Below are 11740 nucleotides of genomic sequence, written 5' to 3' on the forward strand. Positions count from 1 at the left end.
TTTGTTTAAAAAACCATGTCACTGATTGTCTGTCGCAGCAAGAAGTCAATAACAGGATTATATCACAGGTGGCGTGGCAAAATGTACGGACAGGTGCATTTGATGATTGGCTTCACAGTCGGGTATACAAGGGTTGTTGCGTTCTGTATTAGTGGAAAACAACTGCTGCACGTCTCCAAAAGTTATTGCCGCTTCCTCTGGAGATGGTCCGTCAACTCGACAATGCTGTTTGTCATGGAGTGGTGGCTTTACGAAATTACGGCATGTAACAGCGTGCTACTGCTCGGCAGTATGGCATCACTCAAGGTCAGGTGTCAACGATCCTGAAACGAAATGCTCAGAGGGGTGTCCCTACTCCAATACCGAGGCCAGGACGTCCCCGCAGAACCATAAGGAAGGATGATCGCCAGCTGCACCAGTTAGTCCGCAATGGCCGTACCAAGTCAGCTAATCGGCTTAGGGCTGAGTGGCAGCAACTGACAAATGTGCCTGTATCCAGAAGGCTAGTCAACCAACGACTGGTTCAAGCAGGCTATCGTGCCAGGCGTCCCCTGAGAAAGCCATGCCTGACCAGACAACACTGCCAGCGCCGATTGCAGTGGGCCTGAGAGCACCGTCAATGGCAGCCAGGACACTGGAATCATGTGATATTCAGTGACGAGTCTAGATTTCTGGTCTATCGTCAAGATGGCCGCGTCTGAGTGCACAGGCAAGTGCATGAAGCCGACAACAAAGATTGTATAGTGCCAAGAGTCCCAGCCAGTGGTGGTGGGGGTGACCGTTTGGGCTGCTTTTCATGCAGGGGGCAAAACTGACCTGGTTGTTCTGAATGGAAGGAACCAGTTCAAGTACAGGGCCATTCTGGAAGAAACGTTGCCTCCATTTGCTCGTGCAGCCTTTCAAGGAAACTTTGTCTTCCAAGATGACAATGCACAGCCTCATCATGCTCGCATGATCCAACACTTTCTTGCTGACCGTGGTGTAGAGCATATGGAGTGGCCTGCCATGTCCCCGATAGAGGACTTGTGGGCAGAATTAACGCGTCAAATCGACCACTTGGACCAGCAGCCGACCTCTGTGCGTAAATTGCAGCAGGCTATTGTAACTGCATGGCAAGCGATTGCTGTCCAAACCTTGGCAAATCTCGTGAACAGCATGCCTCAACGTGTACGTGCCCTCCTGAATGCTCGTGTTTTTTACACGAAGTACTGAACTGTAATTTTACTGTCCGTAATCCCAGTCGTCATTTAACTTTTGTTTTTGTTGAAATTTTTTTTGGCTAATGTGCAAAATAAAGAGATACTTCTGGAAAACGTACAGAAGTTTAACACAGTACTGTCCATGAATTGAGTTCGATATCAGTTTCCATCACTTTCAAGGATCAATTTATTTGTTTCGAAATGTCAAATGTGGTTTTTGTTTCCTTTAAAGGTCACATTAACAAAATCTAGAATAATTTCAACATAATTCCAATGAAATTTTGGTTCTAAGACATCTTGAAAAGTAAGTTCACCCCCACAAAAAAAAAATTCCATATTAAATGCCAAGTCTGTATATGAAATCTAAATCTGGAATATTTTTTGAAATATTGCGTACACAAGCCAAGTTACCGAGATGGTTGTCATGGCAACAGAATTCAGCCAATCACAGCCATGATCCAATCAGATTGCGATAAGGCCATGAGGAATATATATCTGCAATATGAAAGCTTAACCCCCCCCAAAAAAACACCTTTAGAGGCCATTTTTCCCCACAGAGCAAGGGTTTGCCTTTTTCGGGCACCTGTTTGCCTTTTTCGGGCACCTTGGTCCTCTTTTTGAAGCAATGTTTTATGGCTGGAAGCCCTTCCTACTTGCCAACCCTGTTAGTCGCCTTTTGCGACACACAGGGAATTACCAGTGAACTGGTACTCAATTTGCCGACCTCGGAAACATGAACAGGCTGAGTGAACCCCCCTGGTGTTAATTCAGCGATTGACCGAGATTCAAACCCAGAATCCTCATATTCCAAGCCGGCACCCTAACCGCTAAGCCAACACCAGACTTATATGAAAACTAAATGTTCAACGTTTTTTGAAATACCGCGTTTACAAAAGTACATGGACGACCTTGTCGGATGGAGGGGGACAAAAAGTAAATCAAGTCGGAAAACAAATCAATGGTTGTAAGAGACACTCAACAATGAAATGAAATATTATATGGACCTGTAGCGCTTTATATAGCTCGCCCCCTCCCCCCCCCCACCCCATTCCGGAAAAGGAACGCAGTTCCCAAAGGCGAGAACTCAGAGTTGTACTCGGAGCACAATCCCGCACAGGACTGTCCCTGCAAGCAAGAGGCCAACAGTATCACGAATATAACCGTTGGGGGAAATCAAATTACGTTTCAAGGTCATCCGGTTATCATGGCGACGCACATTTGCTCCAGAAACAGGTATCGCAGCAAGATTGCCTTTCAAAAGCACGACACAATTGCGCATTTTGTGCTGCTTTAAGATATTTAATGCAATGATTAATTTACCCACGCCAACACTTTTAAAAAGTTAAAAAGTTGCACTTGGAATCTTCTTTTTTGTTGTTGTCGTTCTCCTCCTTTTCCCTTTACCAGTTGATTGAAAAATCAAATGATTAAGCAGAATTGACGTTGTGATGGTTGGATCAACCGCTCTGAGTCTGGCAGGTCGGTGGTTCAAACTCTCACCAAGTCATACCAAAGACTTTAAAAATAGTAACTTTTGCTCGACTCAAACTTCGAACTAAAATGAACCTACACAGCTGCATTTTCTCAAGAAACAGGTATCGTAGCACAATTGCCCTTCAAAGAACTGCAGAATTGCGTACTTAAAGATATTGAATGCAACGACAATTTATCCAAGCAAACAACAATTTATCATTGAGGTATTAAAAAGTTGTGCTGTGAACTCCACATTTAACGTTAGACCGACGAGTGTGTGACTCGTTGCCGCTTATGAAGTTTTTTCAGCAATTTTGGGATTCTTGGCGAGCGACACCTAGCTCGGATCACACCTTAACGCGGTCCAGAGAGACCTTCTTATCGTACCCGTAGCTCGTGAAAATGCCAAAATGACGAGGAAGACCGTTGAATCTTCACCAGCACTTGCATGCAATGAAAGGTGTGCTGCTTAAGTGTCGTTCCCCGTTGCAGATGTCCCACCGTGAAGCTCGGTCCAGTGGGTGGTGAGCTAACCTGCCGCCGCGGTGCAACCCTCTGGACGACGTGCGCTCATTTCGGGTTTGAGATGTTGCGGTGACCACTGAATAACTGAGTCCGCGCACTGCACAGAGCTACGTTCCGAAAGCTCGTTTACCCCGGCTTTTGTTCAGTCATCCCTCGCTAGGATGCTTAGGAGGTCGTGGTGGGGAGATGCGAGGGAAGGGTGGAGGCAGAGGTGCGGAGGCGGGGGCGGTGTGCGACGAAGCTGTGACAGATGGAGAGGCGATTTGAAGTTCTGCCTGACAGTGTTGGTGGTTTGAACATGAAGGTTGCAGTGAAAACTTTTTTTTTTTCCTGCGCATCTTTTTGGAAACGGTGCGCATCATGCGTCCCAGCGAGGTTTTCAACATAAACCCTTTCAATTACCTTAGGAGAGGGAAGGGACGATCCAGGCTCTCAGCCGAGTACACAGAGCTTGCGCCGTGTGTGTTGAAATAATGGAACGGAATACATGTCGAAATGCAAAAAAGTTTTCCACCGCAGAATGAATTGATCACTATAATGATGCATCATCACCAGAGGGTGCCTTCATTGGAGTTCGTTTACAGTGTTTGTGTGTAGTTCAAAAATAAAATGTTCAGTAACATTCGGGCCCAGCATACTGTTCTGTTCTTATTTACTCGCCTGTACGAGCCAATTATGGTTGTGGACTTGGATGGTGTAAAATTAACACTGACTCAATACTCTGTCTCGTCAATAATACTCGAACTTTGATGATGTCATCACTCATTTATCATTGCACCAATATTCATTTATTCTTACAATGTTCATTGAAATTGTTCAAAATTCATCTTTTACTCAAAAATACAAACAAACAAAACTCGTTTACTCTAAAAATACAATGGTGATCAATACGTGACTTTCAAAATGAAGTAATCCACCCCAGAATGCTCAGCGAGCATGCGCATAAACCCCTAACAACAGCGGTCATCAGGCATGAGAACAACATCATCTGTGTCAGACAAGGTTTGTATCCTAAAATGGGTCTAAAAGAAGCTGAAAATACTTGGGAAAGTACCTGAGAGAAAGGGGTGCATCTCTTTGATATTAAAGATTTGGAGAACTTTCTGATCAACTTAACCAAAAGGTTGATACCTTGCAGCCTGTACTGCAAAAACCCTCCTGACGATGTGGGCCTGTGGAGGCTTGTGGACGGGCACGTTGTGTCCAATCTCCCTGATCATCCCTGTCAGTGAGTCAGAGCTGTGAGGCAGAGACATACAGTTTGTGTGTATATACAGACTTGGCATTTAATATGGAATTATATTTTTTTTTCTTGACTTGGGTTTACTTTCTGAACTCAGTATATCAATCTGGTGAGTTTATTTTACCCTTTGGTGATGTCTTTGTTGAAAGAACCATGTCACTGATTGTCTTTCGCAGCAAGAAGTCAATAACATGATTATATCACAGGTGGCATGACAAAATGTAAGGACAGGTACATTTGACAATTGGATTCACAATCGGGTATATAAGGGTTGTTGAGTTCTGTATTAGTGGAAAACAACTGCTGCACGTCTACAAAAGTTATTGCCGCTTCCTCTGGAGATGGTCTGTCAACTTGACAATGCTGTTTGTCATGGGGTGGTGGCTTTACGAAATTCTGGCATGAAACAGCGTGCTATTGCTCGGCAGTATGGCATCACTCAAGGTCAGGTGTCCAAGATCCTGAAACGAAATGCTCAGAGGGGTGTCCCTACTCCAATACCGAGGCCAGGACATCCATGCAGAACCACAAGGAGAGATGATTGCCAGCTGCACCGGTTAGTCTGCAATGGCCGTACCAAGTCAGCTAATCGGCTTATGGCTGAGTGGCAGCAACTGACAAATGTGCCTGTATCCAGAAGGCTAGTCAACCAACGACTGGTTCAAGCAGGCTATCGTGCCAGGCGTCCCCTGAGAAAGCCATGCCTGACCAGACAACACAGCCAGCGCCGATTGCAGTGGGCCAGAGAGCACCGTCAATGGCAGCCAGGACACTGGAATCACGTGACCTTCAGTGACGAGTCTAGATTTCTGGTCTATCGTCAAGATGGCCGCGTCCGAGTGCACAGACAAGTGCATGAAGCCCACAACGAAGATTGTATAGTGCCAAGAGTCCAAGCTGGAGGTGGTGGGGTGACCGTTTGGGCTGCTTTTCATAACAACAACACAACATGCATTTTAAAGGCCATTTTCCCTGCTAGAGCGGGGGTTAGCCTTGCGGTCCCCATGACAATCTTCCCCATTTTGCCCTATTTTCTGCATCTCTCCTTGTTAACCCCCTTGCCCGCATTTCATCTTCCACCATCTTTAGCCAAGTCTTTCTCGGTCTTCCCCGTCTTCTACTTCCTTCTACATTCATTTCCATCACTCTTCTCAACCAGTCACTTTCATCCTTCCTCAACACATGACCAAACCATCTCAACCTGTTCCTCTTCACAGCATCAATCACAGGCTCTATTCCCATCATCTTTCGCAATTCATCATTTGTCTTCCTCTCTCTCAACGATACTCTGCACATCCGTCGAACCATTCGCATTTCCACCCTTTCCAACCTTCGTTGCTGCTCTACGTTCATTACCCATGTCTCGCTCCCATAAATCACAACACCTCTCACACATGCAGCATACACCTTTCCCTTCAGCTTCAATGACACTCCCTTCATCATCAGCACGCCACTCAATTCCCAAAACTTCTTCCATGCACATCTCACTCGAGCAACCTTTGCCGAGTCTGATCCACCTTCTCCATTCAGCATGTCTCCGAGGTAGCAAAATGTTTTCACACCTTCCAGCTTCACGCCGTCTCCAAGATCCAACTCAACATTTCCTCCATCTGGAAGAGATTCCAATCCTAACTATACTCTAAATGACTTTAACACTTTTACTCTACCTGGGGTCTTTCCCTGCCAAACCATTGGCCATCTTACACTATGTGGTTCTAAGAACCGAACTCCCATTGACCAAACTGTGGTGCTCACCAATTTGGAGTCTCACTCCCCCGATTCTACTCCCTGTGCCCTCGCACAATTTCCGGGCTGGGTCGTGTGGCGCTCCCAGCAGGTCCGCTCACCTGTACACCTCCGCCACTGCAGTTATCTCCAAGCTTACCTGCTCCTTAGCCTAACCTACCTGGGGAAGGCCCTCTGGCGCTCTCACCCCCTACCGCCCTCTCTGGCGTCGGGCTACCCGGGTCCGTCCTCTGGATCCTGGGGCCCCATTGAACAACTACTGGCTCCCAGAGCCTACCTCCGGCCTCACCTGGCCGACATACTAACAGTGGCGGAGTGCCCATTTAATCACACACACTAACAGGCCACACGCCCAGCCAATCTCGTTCCACTAATGCAACCCAACACAACACCTCTGTGCAACTATTCGCACCACAGATGCCAATATCCAACCACAATTTACCTACTCTCTCTACCTACTTTTAAACTACCCTCCCCAGGTACTCGTGAAGGGGTCCATCTTCCCCATCCACTCCTTTCGCACCAGCCACTCCACTAGACATATTCCACACTACTCACTCCACACCATCCATTCCATACTCCATTTATTCCATGCCATTTATTCCATACTCCATTTATTCCATGCTCCATTCACTCCAGACCATCTATTCCATACTCCATTCATTCCATACCAGCTATTCCACACAACCATTCTCATACACATGTACCTCACTTGCACACCTGGTGCCCACACACCTGGTGGCACTTGCACACCTGGTGGCACCTGCACACCTGGTGGCACTTGCACCCTCCTTCCCTCCAGGCGCACTCATTCAATACAACGCACAATCACACCTTTCACAATACTCTGCTCAATCACTTCCTGCACACACTGCATCATCTGATCTCACTACTCCCTTCTGAAACCCGTCTTCCCTTATACTAAGCGCTCCCACGTCGTTATAATCCAACTAATCTGCTACGTCCCCTCTACAGGTACAATGTCGCTACTTAAATCTAAAGTTACCTATGGTCAGCTATTTCCCTATACATTATAACCTAACCCTCCCGGGCTAGTTTACACAGCCAATCCCCATAAACTATAGCTCCTTTGCCCACAGTGTGTGAGGGATGGTAGAGATACCACCCCCCCGACACAGGGTATCAATTTTCAACCATCACTATTCCCAATTTCAAATCACTGGTGATTTCAAGCCAATTCCCTATCAATTCCAAACCAAAACACCATCATCATCACAGTCCGCGACTCTGAGCCTCTCGGTACGTCAATTCATTTTCAAAGCTCGGCTTCGCAAAGCCGAGCAACGAATTCAGGTGGTTTGTCGCCTGCAGGTTGAGTCCGTCCGGCATTCGGTTCAGGGGAGGAGGTTTTGTCGGGCCAAGGCTCAAAGCACCATCCCGGCGCGGGGCCTTTCGCTCCCATGCGCGGTGGGCCAGCATTGCCCGGGTGGGACGCTGCCACCACAAGGGGGAGCCGTTCCGACCCCTCCTACCTTCCCTCGAACCGGGCCGCCCGCTTTGCCTGGCAAAAATGCGGACGCGACCGTGCAGGGCAGGGCCCGGCCCGAATCCTGCACGACGCTCCGAACAGGAGCGACACGACACCGATCCCCGCCGGTTCCCGCAATACACAAAGCCCGGCACGGACCGAGGGCTCGCGTCGGCTAAACGTCGGTCTGAACGCTGTCCCATTTAACGTCGATGCTCACCGTACATGCTCACACCACTCGTTCTGTTCTTTGCTCATACATCCCATACTCTCCGTCAATTCCACCACCGCACTCTTTGTCACACACCACTCGCTGTTCGCACCCCTTTCCTCCATTACGTCCTCCGTAACACTCACCACGGGTGTGCACTCCTGCACATACCCACTCACGCGCTCCGATGTGCCCTCCCACACACGCGCCACAACCAACTCAGGTGTGCATTCTCGCACACCCGCCACAACCAACTCACTCTCCGTGTCACTCTCAGCACACATACACTCCGACGTGCATTCTCCCTCGCACCCGGTATCACACTCGCGCTCTGACGCCATTCGTATATGCGCGCCATTCACCTTCACACACCTTTTCCTCACACGTGCGCCATTTTCTCTCACACAGCACACCACGGACCTCCCATAAATGCCCGCGGTATGCTGGGATCCCAAGCGCGTGAAAATTCTTTTTGCGCCAAACATTCTCCCGCAAAATCTTTTTGCACCATATACCACCTTACTCACCTTTGGGATCCTCCTCTCCACACGCACCTGCAAATCTTTATGAGGATTAGCAAGTACGGCATCAGGTTGTGAATTCAGACTTTGTATGCATTCCATCTCAATCTCCGATTTAAATCCTCTCTCTGCCGTCTCTCCAATCCCAATTTCCACTATTTCTTTGCTTTTAATTGCTTTTTCCTCGATGGCCGCCTGTTCTAATAAAATAAAATTCTCTACTTCGACGGTCGCCGGCTTCCCCATACCCCGGGTCACGATCTCTCTACCTGTCCAGTTACCTGTGCCTTGCTCCAACTCGCTTCTCCTGCGCTCCTCGAGTCGTGCTACCCCATCGTGTACAAATGCGCTCCTCCCGCCCGACCTGCGGTTAACCTCCCTTTCCAATTCTTTTGCCTCATACGTGGCTTTGTCCCTCGCCAAACCCTCAGTAATTGCTTTGGCTTGGCCATTCACGTCCTCCAATTCGCCCCCTAATTTGCCTTCTACCCCCTCCCCCCAATTTGGCTTTTTAATCACTCCCCCATTCTACTTTCCAAATTACTCAACCCGTCTCTCAATCCCCCAATTTGGTTTCCCATCTCGTTTCTCAATCCTCCAATTTGGTTTCCCATCTCATTTTTTAATCCCTCAATTTGGTTTCCCAACCCCATTCGTACAGCTGCCTGCAGCTGCGCAATGAGGTCCTGCATATTCATCACTCCCATTTGCGCAGTGAACGCAGCCTCTGCCGCCATGTGCGAGGCGCGATTTTGTGCTCCTGTAACCTCGTGCGAGGTGCCGTCATCTTGTGCGCCTGCAACCCCCTCTACCACACCTTCTTCAACCCCCTCTTCCATTACCCCCAATTGTTCCCTGCGGTCCTGGCTTGCTTCTATCTCTTCCTCTATCTCCCCCACCGGCATCCGACTGCCTTGATCATCCATGGCATGATATAAATTTGGTTGTTAATAATAAAATTTCGGCCACTCGTAATTTTGACCAAATTCTCTTTTAGATTATATAAAAATTTGGTTCGGGCTTAAAATCCCACTCCTGACACCCTGACACCAACTGGCATTTCACTCAGGCCAACTGGCACGGTCTTCATGCAGCCATCAATCATCTGGACTGGTCTCCCATCTCTACCACCTCTGACATCAACTCATCCTGGGAATTCTTCCAAAGTAAATTGCTCTCTCTCATGCACAGATTTATCCCATCTCGTCTTCAGTTGTCATACCCTTCCTCCCGTCCATGGTACACGGAATCTTGTGGTGAGGCTGTTGCCCAGAAACAACTTGCCTTCGTCTCCTGGAAAGCAAATCCAACGGAAGGAAATCTCATTTCCTTTCACAAAGCCCGAAACAAGTGTGTGTCCACCCTCAGGAGAGCCAGGAAACAATATCTCTCCGTTCTCAAGACCGAACTCTCTTATCTGTCTCCCTCTTCCAAATCCTGGTGGCGTCTGGTCAAATCCGTTTCTGGTGTTTGTTCCCCCTCCATCCCCTCCCTTACCTCAAACGGCTACACAGCTGACTCCGCACGTGAAAAAGCTGAATGCCTCAACTCTGTGTTTGCCTCTAAATCTTGTGTCCCAAACCCATCCCCCTCTGTACCCACCATACCCAGTCGTACCCTGCTGCTCCTGGACTCCGTGTCCTTTCCTCCTGACAAGGTGGAAAAGTTTCTGTCAACCCTCGACTCTGATTCTGCAACTGGACCCGACGGCATCAGCCCACGGGTCCTAAAATCCTGCTCTGCTGCTCTATCTCACCCTCTCTCTGTTCTCTTCACCCTCTCTTTTGCTCAAGGTCAACTGCCATCTGCTTGGAAATCAGCCAACATCACCGCTTTGCACAAAAAAGGTGCAAAAACAGATCCTAGCAACTACAGACCAATCAGCCTTCTCCCAATTATCAGCAAAGTCATGGAATCCATCATTGCTTCGGATATGAAATCTTTCCTCTTCTCCAATGGCTTGATCTCTGATCATCAATTTGGTTTCAGACCAGGTCACTCTACTCTGGACATGCTGCTTCTGCTGTCTCAACAATGGATGGAGGTCCTCAATGCCAAACAGGAAATTAGAGCTGTCTCCCTCGACATATCACGTGCCTTCGACACGGTCTGGCACCCCGCTCTGCTCACCAAACTCTCCTCCTTTGGTATCCATGGAAATCTCCACGCATGGCTGGCGGACTTCCTCTCTAGTCGTCGTCAACGTGTGGCCCTGAATGGGTTTCTCTCATCTCCTCTTCCTGTTCAGGCTGGAGTTCCCCAAGGCAGTGTTCTGGGCCCCGTGCTTTTTTTGGTCTTCATCAATGATCTCTCTGACTCTCTCGAAAATCCTCTCTATCTCTTTGCTGATGACTCCACTCTCTGCCGCTCCATTCCTCTTCCCTCAGATCGGCAGTCTGCTGCCTCCTCACTCTCTGAAGACCTGGACAAAATCACAGACTGGTCAAACAAGTGGAACATGTCTTTCAATCCTGACAAATCTCACACTCTTACTATGTCTCTCCGAAAAGATCGACTGGACAACCCTCCCATCTACTTTCTCAACAATCCTCTCCAAGAAGTTCTGTCGCTCAAGATTTTGGGTCTCACTATCTGCCATGATCTTTCTTGGGAAAACCACATTTCCAAGCTGGCCTCCAAAGCCAGTCGCCGACTGGGCATCCTCCGTCGTGCGAAGTCCTTCCTCGGCACACCTGAGCTCCTCACCACATACAAGGCTTTCATCCGCAGCTCAATGGAATACTGTTCTCCCCTATGGGCCGGTGCTCCTGCCTCACACCTAGCTCGGCTTCACGCTGTTGAAACCAAAGCTTTCAGAATTATTGGAATCTCCCGCGATGAAGCTATCTCTGAGGGCCTTTCACTCACTCACCGCAGGCAGGTAGGTGGTCTTTCTGTCTTCTACCGACTCCTCTCCGGCCTTGCACCCCCAGCTCTCTCTGTGCTCTGTCCCCCAAATATTCCTACAGGTCGCACAAGATCTGCCAGCAACCCTCTGATGGTTAAACTGCCGAAATCTCGGCTCTCTGCTCACCTTCACTCTTTCATTCCTCTTTTCTCCCGCCTCTGGAACAAACTCCCTCACTCCCTTCAATCCCACTCCTCCCGCCAGGTCTTTAAAACAGCTGTTCACCACCATCTCTTATCTTCCCCCATCCAAAACCTTGATCTTTTCTACCCCCGCTAATTCACCCCAGATCCACCTTGTTTGAAATTCCAACTTCTTTCCTGGAAGTCCTGGCAGTGTCCATATGTTTTATACCTCTCCCACCGCCCCCTTCCCATGCCCCCCCCCCCCAAAGCCCTCGCCCTCTCTCAGATCTCTCGATGTCT

At 48.6% G+C, this 11740-nt stretch overlaps 1 protein-coding gene across 6 annotated transcripts in view; it reads right to left on the reverse strand.

Moving 5' to 3' along the window:
* Positions 1–3474, reverse strand: part of LOC137431808 (calcitonin gene-related peptide type 1 receptor-like) — a 177854-nt gene extending 174380 nt beyond the window's left edge. For 3 of the 6 annotated variants that reach the window (XM_078782511.1, XM_078782509.1, XM_068123525.2), the window contains exon 1: positions 3060–3352. Coding sequence is in view for 2 of the 6 variants with exons in the window: in XM_078782509.1 (XP_078638635.1) it covers positions 3060–3122 (63 nt within the window). In the remaining 4 variants the exon portion in view is untranslated. Of the gene's footprint in view, positions 1–3059 lie in introns of all 6 variants that reach the window. The other 3 variants (XM_078782510.1, XM_078782512.1, XM_078782508.1) reach the window with 3 other exon arrangements.
* Positions 3475–11740: the final 8266 nt, after the last annotated feature.

This window comes from Myxine glutinosa, chromosome 7 (genome assembly GCF_964187855.1).
Source record: "Myxine glutinosa chromosome 7, kmMyxGlut1.1, whole genome shotgun sequence".
Lineage (NCBI taxonomy): Eukaryota > Metazoa > Chordata > Myxini > Myxiniformes > Myxinidae > Myxine > Myxine glutinosa.